Source organism: Tiliqua scincoides, chromosome 3 (genome assembly GCF_035046505.1).
Source record: "Tiliqua scincoides isolate rTilSci1 chromosome 3, rTilSci1.hap2, whole genome shotgun sequence".
NCBI lineage: Eukaryota > Metazoa > Chordata > Lepidosauria > Squamata > Scincidae > Tiliqua > Tiliqua scincoides.
The window spans coordinates 102,644,564-102,668,143 of NC_089823.1; the positions used below are offsets into that span (position 1 = coordinate 102,644,564).

At 43.8% G+C, this 23,580-nt stretch overlaps 2 protein-coding genes across 8 annotated transcripts in view; one reads left to right on the plus strand and one right to left on the minus strand.

The window, feature by feature from the left end:
* STK24 (serine/threonine kinase 24) overlaps positions 1–23,580 on the plus strand; it is a 63,422-nt gene that overhangs the window by 30,631 nt on the left and 9,211 nt on the right. Inside the window, exons 8-11 of one of the 2 annotated variants that reach the window (XM_066619655.1) lie at positions 149–266; positions 2,413–2,481; positions 9,269–9,405; positions 10,481–10,547. In XM_066619655.1, coding sequence (XP_066475752.1) covers positions 149–266; positions 2,413–2,481; positions 9,269–9,405; positions 10,481–10,517 — 361 coding nt within the window. In that variant the 3' untranslated portion in view covers positions 10,518–10,547. Of the gene's footprint in view, positions 1–148; positions 267–2,412; positions 2,482–9,268; positions 9,406–10,480; positions 15,561–23,580 lie in introns of those variants that run through there. The other variant, XM_066619654.1, reaches the window with a different exon arrangement.
* The window catches only part of FARP1 (FERM, ARH/RhoGEF and pleckstrin domain protein 1), a 218,205-nt gene continuing 211,805 nt past the window's right edge, over positions 17,181–23,580 (minus strand). For 4 of the 6 annotated variants that reach the window (XM_066619651.1, XM_066619653.1, XM_066619649.1 and 1 more), the window contains exons 25-27: positions 21,440–21,547; positions 19,257–19,408; positions 17,181–18,594 (exon numbers count right to left, since the gene is read on the minus strand). In XM_066619651.1, coding sequence (XP_066475748.1) covers positions 18,513–18,594; positions 19,257–19,408; positions 21,440–21,547 — 342 coding nt within the window. In that variant the 3' untranslated portion in view covers positions 17,181–18,512. Of the gene's footprint in view, positions 18,595–19,256; positions 19,409–21,439; positions 21,548–22,782; positions 22,920–23,580 lie in introns of those variants that run through there. The other 2 variants (XR_010794078.1, XR_010794077.1) reach the window with 2 other exon arrangements.

The following is a 23,580-nucleotide window of genomic DNA, read 5'->3' on the forward strand; positions in this document are numbered from 1 at the left end:
TACATCATGTTTCCAGTATAGTTCAGAATTTTACTAGTCTAATTTGTTTTAAAATACTCATGCTTGAGTTTGCCAATGTTGTATTGTCGGCTACTGTCAGTCAACAGAGGGGAGTCATTTTGTAATAATTCATAAACTTGTGTTTAAGTGAAACAGATGGTCAAGCCTCAGGTGGCAGTGATTCGGGTGACTGGATATTTACAATCAAAGATCCGAAGAATCTAGAGAATGGAGCTACCCAGCTGCATGAATGGGAAAGAAACAAGGTATTTATATTCTAGATATTGTAGGAAACTAGAAACAGACTTTGAGTTATTACAGCTGGCACTGAAAACTATTTGAAAGTGAAGTATCCAATTTGTTTAGGGTGCAGTCCATGAAATACAGCCTGCATATTAATTTCTTGGAAACAAATGATGGCATTACAGCATTTCCACTGATAGGTTGATTCATACCATGGTAGAGGTAACTGTAATGGTGCACATTTTTTGTCTTAGCTTACATTTTGTGTTTTAGCGGGGGCGGGGGGGAGGGATAAGCTACAAGGCTTTTATTTGTAATACTGGTGAAAATTGATTGTTACTAAATGAGGCTGGGATCCAAAGAACCGCAAGGATGCTTCCAGGCAGTCATCAGAACTTCATGAATTCAGGGGGGGCAGGACCTAACAATCTTTTGTTTCTCTGCAAAGCCATTCATGAGGGCTAGTGGAGCTCCTCCTCTGTGATGCAGCCTGAGAGGCTGCAGGCTAAAGCAAGCACCAGAGGCCCACGCGCACGTTCACTTTGCTGTTGCAACCCTGGCCTGCAGTTGTTGTACTGAAGCAATTGGCTTCATGCTTACTGAAATGACTTATGAGATATTCTCAGTCCTGCTCCTAATATGTGCCCTTACTGCCAAGGTCTCTGCCTCATAATGACTTTGTATTATGCTGTATCAGACAACATTAAATGTTGTCTGCTGATAGATATTCCTAGACCAGCATGATGATCTGGGTTTAATATTGCTGCAGCCGCAGGTTGTGTTGTGCAGTTGTGTACCATCCTCAGCACTTATTTGCTTGTAGTGAGTGTGTGTGCACAGTTTAGAATGAGTATATTATTTGATAAATCATGTTTGCATATGTATAGTCCAGCTTCTTACCACTCTTGGGCCCTGGACAAGTGTGCAGTTCTGTGACAAAATTCGTCTCTCAGTCATATCTGTATGTTTCAACTGACATGGGGTTTGCAGCTACATGGTTACTCCATCCTGGGTCTTTCTTTGTGGCAGAGCCATGCTAGTCCCTTCTCCTGCACCACCATTCACCCTTCATTAGACTTCCTGTGTCTGCATATATCTCTGCAGCACTTGTCAGGCTCACTGAGCAAGATTGTGCCCCAAAGTAAGCATGTGGGGGCAGTCATCCAAGCAGCTGCCCTTCACCCATACTCAGAAAACCAGTGAAAGATTTCAGTTCCAACATACATACTTTTCTGGGAATAAGCCATGCTTTGGAAGATGGTCCTTCTGTGAACCAATGGAAGGAAGCTCTGGATTTTAATGCAGGCATTTACAGCAAGGAGACCGATGCAAGTGGTAGTTTGTGAAGACAAATTTCAAGCCTTGTGACTTGGACTGCAATCCTGTATGCACGCTTTTCTGGAGGTAATAAAGTCCCATTCAGCACAGTGGGACTTACTGTATGAATGCCTACTCAGAAGTAATACAAACAGTGGCACGCTTCCCCCTTTCCCAGTGGGAAGAAGATGGAAATGCTGTGAGAGGAGCTGCTTTGGCTCTCCCAAAGAGGCTTCCCGCCTCTTCTCCCCTCACCCAGATTCACAGAGCAAGTAGTCAAGCAAAACCCACTTTCAGGACCATCTCTCCTGCTTGCCACAAGCAAGAGGGTGGAAATAGCTGTCCATTAAAGCTGGAAACAAGGGGAGGACCGTGAAGGAGGGCTCTTCTGACAGCCAGTCTAGGGTGTCTTCTCACCTCCTCCAATGACTTAAAACTCATGGATTTTGAAAACCAAGTGAGTTTTCCTATCATATGTTCAAAACCCATATGGAAGAGTTAGAAACACGTGTAGAATAAAAACGGAAACTTTTTTATATATTCCTTGGGGGAAAACTCAGTTGAATCACAGATAAAGAAACCCTGATGGGTTTTGCATCCCATTGTGCAGTTATTCCATGGCAAATGCCCATTTCCATGTAGTTTTTTGCACATTTGTTCTGGGCCTTATTTCCACTTACAGTATTCCATTAATAGGTACTTGGATACATAAATGGGTATTGCGGATACTCGCATTTGGAAGTGTGTTGTATAGAACTTAGTTGAAAAATAGTTGCAAATGTTTCAGTTAACTTGCTTGTTTATGCATTTTTGCTCAATATATTGAGTTCTTTTCCATTTTTTCCCTTAAAGGAAAATACCATTCAAAGGCGGCCTTTGTCTCGGTGCTTATCTACAATTATATCTCCTTTATTTACAGAGGTAAATTATTATCTGGCTCTTTATCTATCAGATCATTTTAGAGATTACATAGAGATGACGAAGATGCAGGAAAATTAATACATATTTTTGTTTAGTAAAGGAAATGTGTGCAGGTATATTTATTTCCAGCTGGTTCATATTGGAATAGTAGTATAAATAAGCATTTTTTTCTTTCATGGGTTCAGAGGGCTTTGGACCAGTGGTGGACCTCCCCAGCCCCATGCCCCAAGGTAAAGGTCTGCGATGGCGCCCCCCCACAGGATGCCGCCACCCCTGCACCTGAATCCACCCCCTCCTCACTCACCACAACGTTCCAGAGCCTCGCGTGACTCCAGGACACACCGGGGAAGCTTCTTGAGGCTTCCCCACACTCTTAAACTGTACTTCTGGCAGATCGGAAGTACAGTTTCCGACCATGTTGGGAGCCTCAGTGAGGCTTCCACGCGGTCCTAGAGGGACGCGAGGCTCCGCACCCGGGGCACTGGCCCTTTTCACCGAATGGCAGGTCTGCCACTGCTTTGAACAAACATTCATTGCCATGTTATCCTTACAGCAATTCCATAAGGACACCAGTAGTAATGGTTCCAAGCCTCCATCTGCAGTATAGCAATGAGAGGCAATGGCTTGCTTAATGGCTACTGCCTCTCATCCCTATATTGTGAGTTGATGGAAGAAGAGATGTTTGAATTGGGACTTTCTGATTGATAGTTCAGTCTCTTAATGGTAGAAATATGCCTATCAAACTAGGAAATGCCCTCTGGCCCCCCAAAAGTCCTGGGGGGACATGCACCATGCACTTTAACATGAGCTTTAACAATAAAGCAGATCCCTATCAGTATTGGAATTTTTTACTCTTTGACATAAGAGTTCTAGGCCTAAGCATGTGTACATGAAATTCATATTTCTCCAGTGGGATCTCCATGTCTTAGTCCTTACAAGTGGGTAGCTCCTCCCTCTCAGGTAGGCAGGTCAGAGTCTTTTGGTTATCCTGAGGGGAGGGGCTGCCTGGACTCCCCAGACTGGCCTAGCCTTTCAGAGAAGCAGGACAGCTCAGCTGAACCCCCCCCCCCCACTGGAGAAGCTGAGAGGGTATTTTATTCTTCTTTCTACCTTTTCCCTAACTCTCCAGCCTTACAGCAGGTAAGACTGCCTGTTGTCCCTTTAAGAAACCTTTTCCTAACTCTCCAGCCTTCCAGCAGGCAAGAAAGGCTGCTGTCCCTTTAAGAAAGTTTTCCTTTGTTTAACCAGCAGCCTGCCTGGAGGCTCCTGCTTTAGAGCAAGACAGCAACTCTGCTCTTGAATTTCGAGACTGAGCTCTCCTGCTGAGCTGAGAGGCAGCAGCCCGAGCCCGTTTTCAGGACTGCCCTCACTTGACCCAGGGCAGCCGCGCAACGCGGGAGCACCCAGGCTGCCCTCATCTGACCTCAGGGCAGCCCCCTCCCCAGCAGCCGCACACCCAGCAGGTGCTCCCGCATCTCCAGCCGCTTGCCCCCTGCACCTGGCAGGAGTGAGGCAGGCTCACTCGCGAGCGTTCCGGCCGCAGCCAGCTTCCGGAGCCACTTTCTCCCAGCAGCAGCGGGGGTGCGGTGCTTCCTCCTCCTCTCCCCATTGTTCCTGGGTGCCACGCGGTCGGTGGGCACCATCTTGGATTAGCGCCCAAAGACCACGAAGACCAGCCTCCCTAAGAGGGGCAGGGACGGCAGAGGCAGGCTCGTGGTGGCAGCGGGGGCTGGGCAGCCGCTTGAGCTGCCTCCAGCCGCAGCAGGAGAACGGCAGAGGAGAGGATCGTGCGGACCGGACCGGGCTTTGGAAAAGTGGTGAGCTCCCCCCAAACTGGCAGGCACCCCCCCTCACACATGGCCACCCCCAACAAGGCCCCTGATGCGCACATTCCCTGTGCGGGGCTCAGCACCTTAGGCTGGGGAGAGCTCTCCAGAGCCATCTAAGACATGGTCCAGGCCAGCATCAACGCTGCCATGGAGGCACACCAGCAACCACGGGGGGCACCCCAGAGCACCCACCCATGGGGCTCCCAGCTTCCACCCCAGAGGAGGAGGAAGATGAACCCACACTCCCCCCCTCCAAGAGGCGCTGGACATTATCCGTGCGCAGTGCCACCCCCGAACACACCCACCTCCAGGAGCAGGATCAGGGTGGAGGGAGTTCCCACGCCTCATCTGCGGAGGAGGGGGAAATATTGGGGGTTGAGGTCGAGACACAGAAGCCCTATCTCTTCTACCCTGAGCAGTTTAACAGGCTAATCTTAGGGGTGCTCCAGGTGCTAGACCTGCAGTCTGAGCGCCCCGAGGATACCGGGCCCAAGGCCAAGTGGGGGCCCCCAACAGTCTTCCCAAACCAGCAGGAAACCCCCCAATGGTTTCCCTTCCCTCCTTTCTTCCAACAACTGGTGGACAAGGAGTGGAATAACCCAAATAGGGGCAGGGACTCCAGCAATCCTTCAGCCAGGTTCTACAACCTTACCCCAAAGGTCCTGGCCCACCTGAAGTCACCCCTAGTGGACGCCCCAGTAACAGCACTGGGATCCCCAGCCGTCCTCCCCACAGACAGTGACGGTCTCCCAAAGGACCCCGCAGACAAGAAGGTAAAACTAGTCACCAGGAGGGGATTTGAGGCCTCCTAGTGCGCTGCGGGCCTCTGCCTCTGCTTCCCTCTGCTCCAGAGCGTTGGTCCTTTGGTTTCAGCTGCTCAGTGAGACTCATAAGCTAGGCTCCAGGGCTTGCTCAGATATCAGAAAGATGGCCTCTGCTGCCGCCTTTGTAGCAGACGCAACAGCAGATGCCCTGCAGTTCTCGACCAGGGCCATGGCCGCAGGAGTTGCTGTGTGCCGCAGCACCTGGCTGCGTAGCTGGGACGTGGATGCAACCTCACTCGCCAGGGTCTCCAGCCTTCCCTTCCAGGAAGCCAAGTTGTTTGGGGAAGCCCTGGACTCGCTATTGGTGGAGTGCAGGGGAAAGAAGAGGGTACTGCCCACCAGGGAGAGGAACCGAAGGCCCGCCTAGCGGTCCCAGCGCCAGCCCTTTCGGCCATCAAGGAGCTCTCAACCCATTACCTCATCCTCGGCGGCCCCTTTCACAAGTCAAAGACACATCTAGCACCCAAGATGGCCAGCCCACAAGCCCAGAGGACAGCAGCCCCAGCGCTTTGGGGCAAAGGGCCCAAAGTCTCAATGATGACCAACCATCCTCGTCCCACATCATTGGCGGAAGGCTGCAACACTTCGCAACACTTCGCGGACAGGTAGGACGAGGTGACCACCAACGAGTGGGTGTGGGACACCATCTGCTGGGGGTATCTGCTGGAACTTCGTGTGACTCCCCCAACCGGTTCCTACGGATCCCCAGACCCAAGTGCCTGCTAAAGCATGGCAAGACACTCGAGGCAATCCAACACCTCCTACAGGTTGGGGCCATTGAACCAGTTCCAAGGGAGCAGCGGGGGGGGGGGGCTGGGGTTTACTCCCACCTCTTCACAGTGCCCAAGAGATCCGGCGGCACCAGGGCCATCCTCGACCTCAAGTGGTTCAACAGATGGATGTGTCAACAGAAATTCAAGATAGAGACCCTACGCTCCATCCTGATGTCCATCAGAAGGCACAGCTACATGACCTCGCTGGACCTCCAGGAGGCGTACCTGCACTTGCCCATATTGCCCGCCCACCGCCGCTGCCTCAGGTTTTGCTACCAGTACCAGCACCATCAGTATAAGGCACTCCCTTTCGACCTATCTTCAACACCAAGGGCCTTCACCAAAATCCTCATTGTGCTGATTGCGCACTTGCGCACAAGGGGCGTGACCGCCTTTCCGTACCTGGATGAGGTCCTTCTGAGATCTGCCTCACCAGAAGAGGGTGCCCTACACCTGCACCAGACCATCCACGGGTTCCTCATCAACTTGGAGAAGAGTTACCTGACACCCTCACAGACCATAGAACACCTGGGAGCAATCAACACCTCCCAGTTCAGTTTTCCTGTCCCCAGAACGGCGGGCCAAGACTGCAGACCTGAGCAACGCTGGACATAGTGATGTTGGCCCGTCTCCTGGGCATGCTGACCTCCTGCCAGGACATCATCCCCTGGGCCAGGTACAGGGCACGGTACCTCCAGTGCCTGCTGCTGTCCTTCCAGGACTTCATCATCTCCAAAAGGAGCAAGCGTGTCAGACTGGACCCCCTCACCCTCAAGGACCTTTGATGGTGGACGTAGCCACACAGGTTGGACCAGGGCTTGCCCATCCAGAAACACCACTGAGCCGTCCTGTTCACAGATGCGAGTCTCCAGGGATGGGGGGCCACACCCCCAAGGAGATAGCCCAGGGCCGCTGGTCTCCAGGTGAGAGGATGACTCCCATCAACCTGCTAGAGCTGAGGACCATTCGACTAGCCCTGCTGGCTGTCCCCCGACACAGGGGTCAGGGTGTACTAGTGTACACCGACAACATCGTGGCAAGGGCCTACAAAAACCATCAAGGAGGCAGCAGGTCAGCAGCCCTGCAGAAGGAGGCACGCAGGCTGATGCTGTGGGCAGAAAAGAACCTTACCTCCATCAGAGCCGAGCACATCGCCGGGCTGGAAAACACAGCAGCAAACTGGCTGAGTCGCCAGGACCTCGACCATTCAGAATGGAGGCTTCACCTGCAAGTCTTCACATGGATCAACCGCCAGTTTGGTCCGATGACCATAGACCTGTTCGCCAGCAGTCACAGCCACCAGCTGCTAAGGTTCTTCTCCCGAGGATGCTGCCTGGAAGCAGAGGGGATGGAAGTACTCCACCTATGGTGGCCCCAAGGGATAACGTATGCCTTTCTCCCCACAAAGCTCCTTCAGAGGGTCCTCACGAAGGTCAGGCTAGAGCAGGCTGAGGTCCTCCTCATAGCCCCAGACTGGCCCCGCCGGCCCTGGTACCCGGACCTACCTCCCACCCATTCCCCTCCTCCAGTGCCTGGACCTTCTGTCACAGTGCCCAATCCTTCACCCACAGATGGCCAAACTCCATCTAGCTGTCTGGTGATTGAGCAGAAAAGACTAGCCAAGTCAGGCTACTCCCCCACTGTCCTGGCCACTCTCCTCTCTGACTGGAGGGGATCCACCAACTGGGTCTACAGCGGAACCTGGAGGGTCCTAACTGAATGGTGCCAATTCTGAAATCTTGACCCGGAGAGGATTGGGGTCAAGGACTTCCTGAGCTTTCTCAAGGCAGGCCTCGACAAGGGCCTTAGCACAGCCACCCTTAAGAGACAGGTCTCAGCGGTCGCCTCCATTCTGGGGTCCCCCAAGGGAAGGGCCCTGGCATCACACCTGCAGAAAATTCCTCAAGAGTGTGAGTCTCCTCAACCCGCCCCCCCATGACGGGCTCCCACGTGGGACCTGACACTGGTGCTGAGGGCGTTGATGAGGCCTCCTTTCGAACCTATGGCGATGTGCTCTCTAAAGCTATTATCGCAGAAGACCGCCTTCCTGGTGGGTGTGACTTCAGCCAGAAGGGTGACAGAGCTGGCAGCCCTCTCCGTAGCCAAGGAACTCTGCCAGATCCAGGAGGACAGGATTGTCCTCTGCACCGACCCTACCTTCCTACCCAAGGTAAATTCCCTGTTTCACCGCTTGCAGGAGATGGTGCTACCCACTTTCTGCCCCAATGCTTCTCATCCCAGAGAGCGGGAGTGGCATGCCCTCGATGTGCATCGGGCGGTGAGCTTTTATCTCTCCAGAACTTCAGCCCACCGGCGTTCAGAGGCTTTGTTCGTCTCATTCCGACCTAGTGACCAAGGCAGGAAGGTGTCTCCCTCCACCATTTCCAGATGGGTTAGGGAGGCCATAGTCGAGGCGTACAGGGCATCCGGCAAGGACCCCCCTAAGGGCATAGTGGCCCACTCCCTCAGGGGGGCTGCCACCTCAGCCACATTCAGGGCTCACCCCTCCCTGGAGGCAGTATGCAGGGCAGCTACCTGGAGCTCGCCTAACACCTTTATCAAACACTACAAGATTTCGCCTCTGGGAATGCAACCTTCGCAAGGCGTGTCCAGAGTGTGGCTCTATAAGCTTATGGCAGCTCCCACGCTTGAGGAGCACTGCTTGGGCACATCCCACTTGTAAGGACTAAGATGGACATGGAGATCCCATTGGAGAACGGGGAGATGTCTCCATGTCTGGATTAGTCCGCCCGCCTTCGCAGCCGTGGGGGAAAAAAAAAAGGAGGAGAAACAGACATGCTGAACACCAGAATGGTAAAGTCAGGGACGCAGCACAGCGCAGAGTAGCTATAGACCTGGGGTAGGGCCCCACGCCACCTGGGCCCATTCTGCACTCATCCCCCGAGCCAACACGCAATGCAGCACGTGACACCAGAGGACTGCCACTACAGTGCATCCAGATGGACACAAGACATCTGGTGTCAGGGGCGGGGCTCTTCAAGCTTGGACGGTCTGGAGAGTCCAGGCAGCCCCTCCCTTCAGGATGACTAAAAGACTCTGGCCTGCCTACCTGAGAGGGAGGAGCTACTCACTTGTAAGGACTAATCTAGACATGGAGACCACTGAGAAGGGGGATTCACAGTAAGTACAAATCTCCCCGTTTTCTTAGTTGGAATTAACTTAATGGCTAATGAATTCAGAATATGTTAAATGGCTGAAATTTATTTTGGACATAGTCCAGAGAGATTATCTGTAAACCTAAAGTCCAATTTACAATGAATTATATTTTATTTTTTGCACATAAATAGTATTGCATAATTGTTTCAGATTGTTAAATAGCTAATGCCTTTTTCATTTTTAGCTGAAAGAAAGAAGTCAAGCTTGTGGGGGGAACATGGGTTCCATAGAAGAACTGAGAGAGGCTATTTATTTAGCTGAAGAAGCATGTCCGGGCATTTCAGATAACATGGTGTCAGAGCTTGTACAGAGGCTTCAGAGGTAACAGCAAGTGATTTAGCATTTGGCTAGATAGGAAAATGCCATGCGAACAAGTAAAAGTAGTTGTAAACTTGAAAAAAATAAGATAACAGCACAAACCTATACTTGGAAATAAATCTTAATTCAACCCAGTGGGACTTTACTCTCCTGTGAGCGAGTGTATGATCATTAACCACCTGCCAAGGGCTCTCTCTTTATGTGTGGAAATGGTTCAGTAGAAACAGTTTTCTGAAAAAGTGGGAAAGGTGTCTCCTAACATAACTACAACAATGAAGTGCTTGCATATCAAGAAATGGTTATTAAAATACAGAAAATTAGTACAGAGAATACCTGACTTGAGTAAGCCTTGACTTACAATTTTAAACTTGCCCAAAGCATTCCTTAACCCGAAATAACACACAGCCACCCATCTCTTCACACAGCTCTTTCCCTGCTTATCCCAAACCCTTTCACGAGCTGTGCTGTGCATGTGTAGAAAGATCTGGTTTGCGTAAAGGTGGCTGGGATGGACTATGTGAGTTGGGCAGTACACTTATCTTCAAAGATGAAATGTTTCCTCCATAACCACTTTACTACTTTGCAAACTTTTCGGTTTGCAAAGTGCTATGCTAGGTGCTTCAAGCAGTATAACTTACACGTGCAGTTCAAATTTCACTTGCTTATTTGCGATAATTATAAAGTGAAACGTTTGAATTCAAAGCAGGCTACTGTTTCCAAATGGCAGGGAAACGATATTTGAGCATTTCATACAAATCATCCTGTTGTGGTACTTCTTGCATGCTCATGTAACTAGGTACGTAATGTTGTGTATTCCAAGAGTGTTCCTTGGAACCCTAACCCTAACTTCCTTGTTTGGACTCTAAAATCTTAAAAAAAAAAAAAAGTGACACAAGTAATGGTAAATGTTTTGAGAATTTCTAAGGCCACCTCCAGCCTTATTGCTTGTTCGGGCATCTAGTTTAAAGAACCAGTTAAAACAGGCTTCTGAAGTACAACCATTGATGCCTCTGCCATAATGAAAAATATTTTTATCACTGTTGTTGTTTCTGAGATATAGTTCTTTGTTTTCACTCAGGTATTCAGTGACTGGAGGAAGTACGTCATCCCACTGAAGTGTTTGTTTCATGCTCTTGGCTCACTTGGTGAGGCTTCTGAAGGCACCTACTCTGTCTAAAGTTGGCATGCCACTGTTGGGCAGTGGTGTGTTTTCGAGTATATGGACATTCCTGAAGGTGCAGCAACAGAAATGGGTGTCTCAGCAAGGGCATTGTTTTTTCAGCTCTGTATAGTTTTTTTAAAAACAATAATGCACATATTCAAAGGAGGTATCTTTTTAAATCTCTGAAATGTATATTTAGGATTGCAGTTAGGAAGTTGAAGCTATTGTGAAATCTCAGGTATCTTGCTTTAAGTCATTGGTTTTCAACTAGTGAATCAGGACCCCAAATGGGTTGCATCCCAGCCTGTGGTGGTTGCATCAGTGGCACTGCCACCATTTTCTTTTTGTGTTAGGGTTCTATTTTAGGAGGAAGACAAAAATGGGAGAAATGATATGGGAGTAAATTTAGTGGTCCCATGTTATAGATCGGGTTAAAGATAGATCCTGGGTCTGGAAAAAGTTTAAGACAACTGCTTTAAGTTGGTAGATCTGTGAATTGGAAACCATACTATTGGCCCTGTGTACAGATTTGTATATATAGTCACATTTTTAAAACTGAAATGTGCTTAATGTGCATATGGGATCCCTCTGTACAAATGGCCAAGTGCTTCTGTAGATAATGCTAGTGAGGTAAATATTTTGGCAGATCACAAGAGATTATTGGCTTGCCTTTGTTTTATGAACACTTTGACTTATATGACAAGAGGTTTGACTTGATCTTGTCCTTGTAGGTCAAAAATAATGAGAGCCGTGCTATAAAAATCCTGTTTGTACCTCAGATGCAGAGTTTTCCTTTTATTTTGTCACACAGTGTCCTTTGTATTACTGAGAGCTGAGTCTCTAATCATGGTACAACTCTGATTATTTTAATTTACTGTATTTGAAGTTCTCTAATATTAGTTTTCTTTGAGTGGCTTATCTTTCAAAATTGTGCCAAGTCAAAGTTTGAATTCACTTTTATTAGTTTTTATTTGAAGTTAGGTGTAAAATCTGAACATCTTCTATTGCTAAAGAAAACGTTCTTTTGAAATACCTCCTAGAAATCCTGGCTAAATTATGACAATTTTGTAAGATGCTGGTCTTAAAAATGATCTGAAAATATCAAATGTTATGCATATAAACCTTTAACCATATCTTCCACTGTAACAATCACTGAGATAAAAATTTGGTTTTAACTTGGTATCCAAGATCTTTTCTTGAGTGGAGGGAATAATAATTTAAAGTGGAAATTCTGTTTCTTCTTGACAATTTAGTTAAATATCTGTATATTTGGGTTGTTAACATCTTGTGGTTCATCAGTACAATCTTTGGTCTACATTTGCCTATTAGGAATGTCTTTTTGTTAAGTATCTCTGTAGTTCCTTATCTGGCTTTTTAAGAGACATCTGAAGGCAAGTGAGTGCAATTGAAAATATAAAGTGTAAAGATGTGATTACTCAAGAGTTGTTAATGGGGTGTCTTTCTAATAGAAAAATGAGCCTTGGTCACTGACAATGACTTGGTCAAAATGTTTAATATTTCTGCAGTTTGGAGACAACAAACAACTACACTTTAGTCTTCAAAAATATGTAAAACAATTTAATGTTAAAGTCCACCTTGATTTTGAGCAGATTCATTTAAACCTTATGAGAACTTACTTGGTGATATTATCTTGATAAAGGTATGGAAGAGAGGAAGGTTACATTCCGACACACACAACTTCAGTGGTGATCTCACTGTGGAAGTGAATTTGCAGCATTTGTATCAGCTTCTTAAAACATGTTTATGGGGGAGCCTGTGTTTCTGGTTTGACCAGAAGCCAGTTTAGCCAGTACTGATTGTGTTTAACTCTGAGCAGGGAACAGGGTTGATTGGCTGAGTCTTCCACCAAGCACAAAGCCATCTTCTCCTGTCATGTCCTTGGAGTAATTTTCAAAGTGTAAAAAGGAAGGGAAAAGACATCAAACAAATGTTTAAGCAGTTTAACTATGGAGACACTTGTGAGCCTCAAAGCAAAATAGTTTGCCTGAAGCATTGGGGGAGTGGGGAGAAACATGAAGGCAGGGAGAACTCCTCAAGTGCAATCACCATCTTAGCTACTTTTGTTTCCAGATCTTTCTGTAAGCAGTTTCAGACCTAACAGATTTTTCAAATGGAGCTACTGAAGATTTTGGTTAATTACTGATCAATTACTTCAAGAATAGCTTTCAGTTAGGAAGGCTGATTTCAGATTTCTTAAATGGGAAGCAGAAATGTTATCTGCAAAAGACCTTTGCTCTTAAAATTTAAATCATTTTTCTGTGCTTTTCATGTTTGACAGTTGTAAAAAATTGTTTTAACAAATAGTATGTCCTTGAAGGCTAGTTAAAGGATGATGACTGTTCAGCCAATTTGCCACTCAGTCTTATGCATGTTTATTCAGAGGCCCCTCTGAATTCAGTTGTGTGGTTTCCCTGGTAAACATGCATAGGTCTGAAGCCTCAGTGTTATTACTTGGCATTGGAAATTAAATGTAAAAGAGTATTTTCTGGTCATGAACTTTCTAAAATCATGGTTCAATACAGGATATCATAATGGTCTCTGAGATTTTAGTGTACCACTACATTGTAATGGAAAGAGATATGGTAATATATTAATGCAACAGAAAGAGAAATGTTCAAAGCTTTTTACAGATCTTACAAATGCTGGATATGATCACCTTTTGTGACACCACAGATGTCTATCCTATAATCCGATTTGGCTCATACTCACACCAGAATTGCCTGGTCCACCTGAGCGATAGCTGTGGTGATGCCTTGTTTCAATTTCTTTAAATCTTGGGGCAGGGTAGGGGGCAGGCTTACAAAAACCTTGTCTTCAGTGTGGCCCCAGAGCTCAAATGTGCTGTTGAACTGTGATCATATACTTGGTTTTGCATACTCCAAAATGCAATTAGCATTCTCGGCACCTGATGCCATCCTGATGGAGACTCCCCCTTCCACCAAGGATGCACTGATTCCCTGGTGTGTGTACATACAAAACATTGAGACTTCCTCTATCACCATGCACTATTTCCATATCCCTTACAGTTATATTGTTATGGCTTGTCAAAATCCTAGACCATTATGACTTGCTCTGTATTTGAAGGTAAAATTAGTAATGTTTTGTTGGTTGTAATAGAATTCAATTTTTTTAATCCCAAAGCATCTTCTATTTCAATACACATTTTTTTTACTTTGGCCCTCCAAATTCCCATTTGGGCCTTTAAAAATTGTGTCCTCTCCTTAAGAAATGCAACACTGAAATGTATGTACTGTGGGTTGTCCTATGTGCATGGTGTAGCTAATGCAGCTTTCTGTCTTTTAGCTAAGACAAAGGCATTGTCCTACATATTCTTTCTAGAGAGCACCAATCTTTTCCCTGCAAATATTGAAATTTCCTACTTTTTAAGACTTAGCATAATTAAGGTGCTAATCAAAGCTCTGTAAAAGTTTACCAGGTCTTTCAAAATGGAAGGCTTTGTGTTGTATGTGTCAGGCCACTTTTTTAAAAGTGTTTTAGTTAGAAGCTATTTGTGTTGCTGCTGCACTCTGGTAGTTGAACTAGGACATAGATGGCCATTGTGTTGGTGCACAGAACTTCTGGTGAAATTATGAAAGAGTCTCTTATTTTCTCACCATGTCATTAAGTGCCATGACCCAATTTGATTCTCCAATAGTTGGTTTTGGAGTTGCCGTTGGTCTTGTTTTTGTTCTGAGACTTCATGTAGCATTTTGTGTATTTGTATCCTTCAGAACTGGTATTTTTTAAAAACCGTTTTAGGATCCGTTCAGAGACTTATACTCCAGCTATACCCTACACGCAGCATGGCAGCCACTGGGTTTGCGCATCTGTTTTGCGTAGAGGAGGAAATGTGTCCTGATTTTTGTGCATATGGATATATTTGATTACCACTTTTCTATTCAGCCTGAGTGTATAGAGGAAGGATCATGGCAACTTAGTGAACGGTGCATGTTACCTCCTTTTACACTCCATTTTGTTATGCACCATTGTTGGATGTTGTAAATACACAAAAAAGCAGCAAAAGGAACAGTCTCATGGCATCTTAAAGACAGATTTTTTGTTGTATAAACACTACTGGACTAGAATCACCTCAGATGAATGAGCTGTTATCCTCAGTTGATAGAAAAGAATTGTAAACGATGTAAAAAGGCCATGAAATGCAAGGAGCTGCATGAGGTTTTATCCACCTGTTGTCTCCACCTAGGTATTCCTGCCTCAGGTGTCATGGTCTTTTGGCATTTTTTTTTAAGTACAAGTTTTTTGTAAGTATCTTTAACACTTCAGGCATCTGATTTGAAGTGAACTATGGTCCATGAAACCTTATGTCACAATAAACCTGCTTGCCCATAAAATTTGTGTATTTGCTCCAAGACAGCCATTTGTCTAGAACTTGTTATGGTAAAGTGGGAAGATCTTTAGGTTATTTTCATGAGCAAAAGTGCAACAAACTTTGGAGGATTTCAAATATAAAGCAAGTAGACCCTATTGGTCTGCATGTCTATCGGCTAATACTATGTGCTAAAGGACATGTTGCATATATATTCCCCTATTGGGGAATATGCAGTAGCTGGATAAAATATCATTGGGTTACCATACTCTAAGCCTGAATTAGTTGTTTTTAGAGACAGTAATGAAACCTAAGAATGTTATTGCTGAATCAGACCAGAGACCCCCTCTGTTTTCAGCCATGAACAGTAAGCTGGCTGTGGGAAATGCCCAAGCACAGCATGCTAGTGCATACTAGCCTGTTCCTTCCATGTAATTAGCTTTTATACTGTCTCTGTACAACCAGGGTCCCATTTTTAATTATGAGAAATGCCCAGTGGTACACCTATCCTTTTATCAAGCTGTTTTCTTCTGTAATACTTCTATCTATTTATAATCCTATGTAAAACTTTGCTTCTGTCACACATCAAGATATTCTTCACTTTCTTGTAAGTTACATGACACAGAAATAAAGGAGATATGAAATTAAGTGTCTGTGTGGTTAGTGAAAGTATTTATGGGGGAATTGGTTTGTAGTTTAAGAAAAAGCAAAGGGAGGGAATTACTAATATTGTTTCCTTTAAGAGGAAACTTGCTCAAGATTTATTAAATAGCTGAAATACCAAAAAGGAGGCTAATATTCATGACTTAGGTCAACTTCACTATTGAGAAGTTCAACTATGTCAGGGCAAGTGCCTAAAAGGAGGTGGATGATTGCTAGGAACTTTCAGTATTTTTTCATCACTGTATATAGGTAAACAGTGCAAGTTGAAAGGATTGTTAAGAAGTTGGGCAGCAATAACCAAGCACAAGTGACCATATGTAGTAAAATTGGCTGAATGTTTTCCTCCAGGCTAAGCACCCATTAGCATTTTGATATGTGTTCTTATCAGCCTGGTTGAATACTACTCAGCACCAGGAAATGCAGTAGACAGAGAGGATTGAGGTAATATCACAAAAAGCAGTTTAGATACAAACCGTTGTGGACTAGTAGCAAAAGATCATACATTTTAGAAGTCAGCCTATTTGTGTTATGCTGAGGGAAATCTGCATGGCGGGATTTTGTCTCCCAACATTTCTGAGATGACATCTTGAAGAATGAGCTAGATGTACTAGTATAAACCTGACTCAGTATAAACATGACTTCTGCTATTAACATGCTAGTTCTGAAGCATGCTGGAGAGCTTTTTTCAAGTTGGAGTACTTTGATCGGTAATAGGAGGCTTATTAACCCATTCCTGATAAGAGGCCTTGATTGCCAGTAGCTTTATGCATTATATGATCATTGTTTCCTGAAGTATTTATTGCAGAAAGCCTTGTATTGCCTACAACATAGAAGTGACAGGCAGCACGTCAAACCTTTTTTGTTAATAGCCATATAGTACAGCCAGCAAATTCTAAAAGAAGAGCAGAAGTAAACACTCTTCTAAAAGTTGGTTGATGTGACATGAACTTATTCAGTGCTGGCCAGAGAAGATGGTAATGAGTTAAACACAGGGCATAATGCTGAAACCTGGGAGGGAAACTAAGGAACAAGACTGCTTTTTTCCTCCCAAAGTCAAGCTAAAGGAGCAATGGAATGAGAACTAGCCACCTAATGAGCAGCATTCTTTGCAGAGCAAATATCTGATAATTCACAGTACACATTCTGAGCTCTTGGCATAGACAGAGGAACATAATCGTTGGGTGCCTACCTGACCAACTGACCTGCTTTGTTCTCAGTAGCTATGCCCCATGGGGATCCAGGGCAGATTTAGCCAAGTGCTTCTAACAACTTAAGAGTTGACAGAAGGAACAAGGTAATTAATATGACTTGCCCTGAAAGATAAGGACTATGGTAGTGACACTAGTAGTCCTTTCCTGCTTTATGTAAAGGAGAGTTAATTGAACTTATGTTCAATTGAACATGCACAGGATGGGTGCCAGGAAATGAGTAACATTATCTTCCTTGTCTAACAGTTCGGCCTCTTTCCTAACAGCAGATGCCATTCCTGCTGCCATTTGCAATTCAAGTAGTTTAGCCTGCTGAAATCCTGAAAAGAAAAATATTTTGCTTCTAAGAAATAAAGGCCTTGGGTTTTGTTTTTAGGAAATGAGACAAGCAACAAGATTTTATTACCTTAACTGTAGATGGTTGAATGTTTTGAGGTATTTTATTCCCTTTTTCATAAGCAGATTTTCAGCCATTTCTGTACATTGTGGAAAGGGCATATCCCCACCTATGACCAACAAATCAGCTACTAAGTAAATATAACAGTAATTAATCATATTCTGTTAATCCCTTGCTCGCTTGACACTGTTTACAAAAGCTATGCTTTCTCCAGTTTATGCTGAATCAGAAAATTCTGTGTTTTAAAAGTGGCTGTACTAGTGACCCTATGCTCTCAATGATATTGTCTTTACAACACTGAATGTTCCAACGGGGCCAAACTTGAATAAAACATAACAAATTAAATGCTTTAAGGATGTGTATAATTACTTCCCATATTTATATACACACTGTGAATTGTCTTATAGTACCACTGGTAATAAAGGTGCAGAAACACTCTGTTGTGACAAAATATTAAAGGAAAAGTAGTAGTTCTTCAAAACACAAAAAAATGCACTACATCTGCACTGGTCCTTACTGAAATACTAATTTACTGAACCACAAATTAGCGTCACAATTCTTGGGACTACACATGGTGTCATGTTCCTTAGACTAGTTACCACACCTTTTAAATTCCCTTTCTACTTGCCATTCATAAGACACCAGTAGCCTAAATATTGCACAGGATTATTGTGTAAACGGTTCACTTTGCAAGTTTAGCTACTTGCAATAAGGAGCAAACAAAACCTCTCCATTTTTGAAGTATTTGTAGCTTCTAACTATGAGACAAAAGGAGCAAGCTACACACTTGGATGGTAATTTTAATTTTTAGAAGCAAACCTGTAGAAATACTGAGAATAAGGTATGAACAACTCCTTGCATTAGGACTGCTTTATGCAGTTTTATAAAGGGTGTTATGCAATACATATGAAGTACATTTTTAAAAATCAGCAGTTTACTAATCAACCATTCTGAGGGTTTTTTCTTTTAAAGAAAAGGCATTTTGCTTTTCAAGGAAAATCCAAATATGAAGTTACTGCAAAAACTGTACTATATTTCTGGTGCAAATCTTTGAGGCAAGAAAATGTATTTTTGCATTTGGCACTCCAAGGACAATGTTTTAATACTGGCACAAGCTAAAAAACCCCACACTGAAGGACAAATACAAGACATAAAACCATTACTTGGCTGATAATAGTAAATAATCCTGCCAAGGCAATATTACAAAGAGCTGCTCCAAACCAATTTTTTTTAACAAATTTATGTTTTACTAAACTTCAAAAGGAGAAAATAAATTCAAATGTCCTCTAGAAAAGCAGCAACTGCTGGAATGAACCATTTGGAGTTGAGTCATCAATAAACATGTGATTCTTCATGACTTAAAACATGGATCCGTGATGCAGGGCTAGTGGCACTTCGGATCACCTCCATCCACCTAAGCAAAAGACAGAGAAAAGCAAATGCTTATCTTACAATGCTTATTCGATTTTCTTCTTCCCCCTATTTATTTTGCCAAATAAATTAATCTAGCTCACATGCCTAACAGGGAGGAGCAAAGAAGAGTTGGATATACTGAGAAATTTCTTAGGATTTTCATTTCGGTATCTCTGTCATGTAGTTAGGAAGGGGTTGTCTGGCTGCACCCACCACAGCAACAGAGAAAATTTGCTGGTGTGGACCTACCCTCTTTTCAAAGATGTGGTGAATGTGTTTTGCCATATCTGGGGTGGTTTCCAGAGGCTGGCAAAACCTTGTCCTTCAGGCACCTGCTTGAGTGGTTTGGTGCAAGTTATCCAGATACTATTATTACAGTACATTTGCAAGTCAGTTCTAACTTAGAATGACTAAACAGAGAAGAATGATATGTGATGGATCATCCTGCCTCACAGAGAGGGAGACAAACTGATTGAACATGGGGGATTGGGTCCTTCTGAATTATTTTTTTCTGATGCAGATAAGTTAACAAATCAGTTGATTCAATTATGTTTGCCAGAGTTAATACAGATTCTTGCTTAAGCAGATTTGATGTTATAAAACTTATTAGCTACCCCACGGTCCCTTTTTGCCAGAACTCAATCTTGCAGAAAATCAACATACCTTTCAAATGTGTATTCACTTTCCGCCCTGAAATAGTACACATGGGATTTGAAGTGGAGCTTAAAGACATAGTCTTTATGAATGTTCTCAGATTCAGAAGGAATGGTAAGAGAATAACCCAGCAGAGGAAGGCTAGCTAAAGGATGATTGTCCTAAAAATAAAGGTGAAAAGTAGCTTTGAGAACACAACAAGCCATGCTCTGTGTAACAGCCTCTAATCCAGCTGACAATGCTGAACTCAGACACATTTAAAATTGCTTTTATTTTCTCAAATCAGAGTCTAATTTACTGAAGAGGCCTTCCTAAAAAGCACTGCTCCTTGCCCCAAAAACCAAGTGTTGAAGGAGGCTGTTTATAATTCACATTGGCCTTTCCAGGCTTGGTGGCTCAAATGGGAAGGGAGCTGTAGAATCTGGACTCAACCTGGAGCCATTTTCTTCCATTTCACTCTTAACACTCTAGGAATATACTGCTTTTCAGCAAAAAAAAGTTTACAAAGTTGATTTCAGAGAAAAATAACTCTAAGGGGCTTCATTCACCAGCAAGCAGTGAGGTCTGGATGCACCTTTCACCTGCTTCCTGCCTCACCTAACAGAGGAATGCTATGAGGAACTTATCAGTTTGCAGTTCCTTTGTACTGCACATGCAAACAGGTTGCTGAAAGCATTGCTTTATTCACTCTAGCAGCCTGCTATTCCCATATTAGAGAAGATGCGCAGTGGAAACCTATCATTACAAGCAATTGCGCCTGTTTGTCAGGGAACAGAAATAAATCACAAAAGTTTCCAAATACTGTATATTTTCATTGTTTTACCTTGCTCTGTGGTGCTGCTGCTAAGTCCCTTCCCTTACTTTCAATACAGACCCATCTTTCTACATTTTAACTGATCCTTTCTTAACAAAGCACCTCACATTCTTCAACAAAATGCAACCTTAAAAGTAAGGCTAAATACATAAAGTTTATTTTTAAAAGAGGGTTTCCATCAGGAAACTAAGCAAATATTTGGATTGCAGACTCTGTTTTGTTGTCAACCTCTGAGACTCTCAGCTGGAATAGGTTTTCCATTTAAACATTCTAGTGGCCTAAAGCAGTGCAGCATTTAATGTCCCCAAAACACCTATTAAGTGCCTTGAGAACAATCAGTTCAACAGTCTGTCAGGATTAATGTTCTCTCTCCAGGTGGTCAAAGTAATGGGCAATGGGCCATAATTAATAGTTCTTTGTTGCTCCTTGTAACTCAGGCAGAGCTGATGTTTTCACTAATGATGCTGGGCTAGTTCCCATGTTAGAGGACCCTGTGTTGTGTTGCTGTGCCACACATTTCCCTGGATTCACACTTGTGTGGAGAACTGAAGCACATAAACCAAGGCCTGTACTTGTATGCTGGCAGCTCCCCACTTGCAATCATGGCAGCATACAGGTCCAGCCTTGTTATTCACAGATTTGACTCAACATGAATGACAAAGGAGAACATGAACCCTGCAAAGGAGAAGAAATGTGCCGATCCCTGGAGAAGGGGAAAGATGTACCCCTTTAAAATCACAGTTTAAAAAACTGCTTTTTACTGTTGCAGAGAGACAGTCATACAAGTGATTAGGGGTATAGCCTAATTATCCAGTTTTTTCTATGTCAAAGCTGATGAGAAGAACTCTTTAAAGAAAAACAGTTGTTTAATGCCAGAGATGGCAGCTGACAATTCATCAATCATTCTTTCTGCAGGCTTCACTTCTCCCTTTCCCCCCCAGCAAGTGAAAGAAGGCTAAATGGCAGTGATTATCACTGGGGCTCCTGGTGAAGGGAGGGATTGCTGCCTCCTAGTGAAGTCTAGGCACCTGGAGAAAGACTGATTGCCTCTGTGTGCATTTCTAAAGGTCAGCAAGGCCTTTTAAATCACAAAAAGACTTTGTTGTTTAAATTAATTTGCTTTAGTGTGTTTCTTGCCATCCACCTGAGTTCTTGGAAGGGAACCCTTGCAAATAATGAGACTCCACCTGTATTTTTCACCTTTAATGCTTCCAGGAGTTTCTGCTGGAGAGCTGTGGAGGCCTCAGCTGACACAGTTCAGTTCTCCACCTGAGTGTCCTTGGTGATGGTGGAGAGGTACTATAAGCAGCCTTTTGTACTCAGTGTGTGTGTGAATGGTTACAAAAGAATTCAGTTCTGACCTCAGCAAAGCGGTTACCTGATGGGATTTGTAGAAAAACATGCAGAAGTTGGTGAATACCACCCAGAGCTTCTGCCACCCATTGCTATTCTTGAACTTTCTCAAAAGGTTTCCAGAGAGTTGATTCTGAAAATGAGAAATAGTGCAACAAACTGAGTATTTTACATGCAGATGGTAATAGGTGGAGGGATGGCAGGCAAGCCTCATGTAAAACGGCGTTTTTCCTATTGAAACTGATTTTTTCATTTTTGTCACTTAACTATATTACCCTTGCCCTCAAAACCCCGTATCACTTTTTTTTTAAATGAGGCTTGCCTGCAAATTGATTTTCTAAGGAAAGTAATGATCTGCTGTTACCTCATTAGAAGCAGAAGTATCTGTATCAAAGATAGGGGTGGTGAGAAGATGATAGTTTAAAATTATCCTAAACTAGCAAGCTGGTGACCTTCTTAAAGCCAATTATGGGGTAAGGTTCTATCAAATAATCTAAATCCTACAAATGAGAGTTACTGTTTAAAAGGGACACTCCATCCTTTTTTACTGTGCAATTTCAATTAATGGAAAGCAATTAACATAATGCTTGAATAAGAATAACCTTAGGAATTGGGCATTTCCTAGGGCTGGAATACTGAAGAAGTCCCCCCCCCCCCCCAAATAGGGCTGACTTCTTTATGGCAGCCAGTTCCTAAGTTCACCTACAGCTTCTTTGGCATTCTCTCTCCTTCTTCAGAGAAGAGTCTGAAACGTGGTCTCTGTCAGGCTCTGCTAAGGGCCTGAAGAGACGGCCATACAAACATTCATAGCACTCCCTTTTGCAAGTCAGTATAGCAGATTGTGTCTCAAATGCAAGCACCAACTTTCTCTTTGCAAAGAAATTGAAGAAGTGGCAGCGAATTTGGGAAGCTCCTGGCAGAGATTAAAAGTAGTCATGAGATCTCTTTAGAGGGATGCTGCTTTGTCAGATGCTGAATCAAACAATTTAGCCGATGTACTATGGCAGAAGTTATGGCAAGCACATACTATAACCTATAAATGTGCAATGCCCTTATTTTTTCTGCTCACCTAATGGATGCAGTTATTAAACATATTTTGTTTTGCTTATGATTTAACAATCCAGTAAGTTGTCTCCAGTAGAAAAAAGTTAAACCAGTGGAGAATGCAAAAGATACATTGCATTTTTCTCTATCATCAACAATTAGCGGTAGATTGATAGGGTTTTGTTTTAACTCTGTGGGGGGGGATATGTGGGTGTGTGTGTTTTAAGCCTTTAATCCACACCAATTTTAAATATCTGATAGGAAGTGTGCGCGTTAGGATAAAACGACACACAAAATTAATTGACTGATTTCTGCTTTGGTTACCTCATCACTCTGGAAGATATCATAAAAGGAGAGGCTTTGCATTCGGTACCAGCAGACATATGAAATGGAAACAGGCCGCTGATCACTGATCAGTCCAGCAGGTAGGGAAGTACAGTCACTGACAGTGAGAGGATCTTCTACCACAAGAGAGAGACAGAAAGGAGGAGAGACACAGAGAGAGCATAAACTGTAATGCTGATGTGACATTACTCACAGAATTAGGAAAGTATGATTGTAACTTGCCTGCTATGGAGATAGCTGTGAACCTGAAGACAGATGTGTAAAGTGTAGGGATTTGTCTCTAGGTTGCTTCATAGTTCATTCTGACCACTTAAACTATATCATGGTGTTAATGCAAAGAGCAAAGTTTGCTGACAGCAATTGACAGTCCAATCCTATGCATGTCTATTCAGAAAAAAGTCCTACTGAATTCAATAGGACCTACGCCCAGGTATGTGTATATAGGACTCCAATTTATGATAAGTAGTCTGTACACTACTGATTCAAGAGACCAACTGAATATTTAAAGGTGGATCACAGCCAAGAGATAAACCACCAAAGTATTCCCAGTAGACCCCTATTACACAATGTAACTAAAGCAACCTAGAGACATTTTCTGGGGAAATGAGTGTCTGCAGGTACCTTGAAGAAGCTAAACCAATTTTAAATTTATTTGAAATTCCATATTATCCCTCCACTTTAGAATCAGTTTTAATGATGAGATGCTGGTTTCACAAGAATGGTTTTGCTCATTCTATTTTGTGACTAAAATGATGTGGTCATACTTTATAGCAGAGC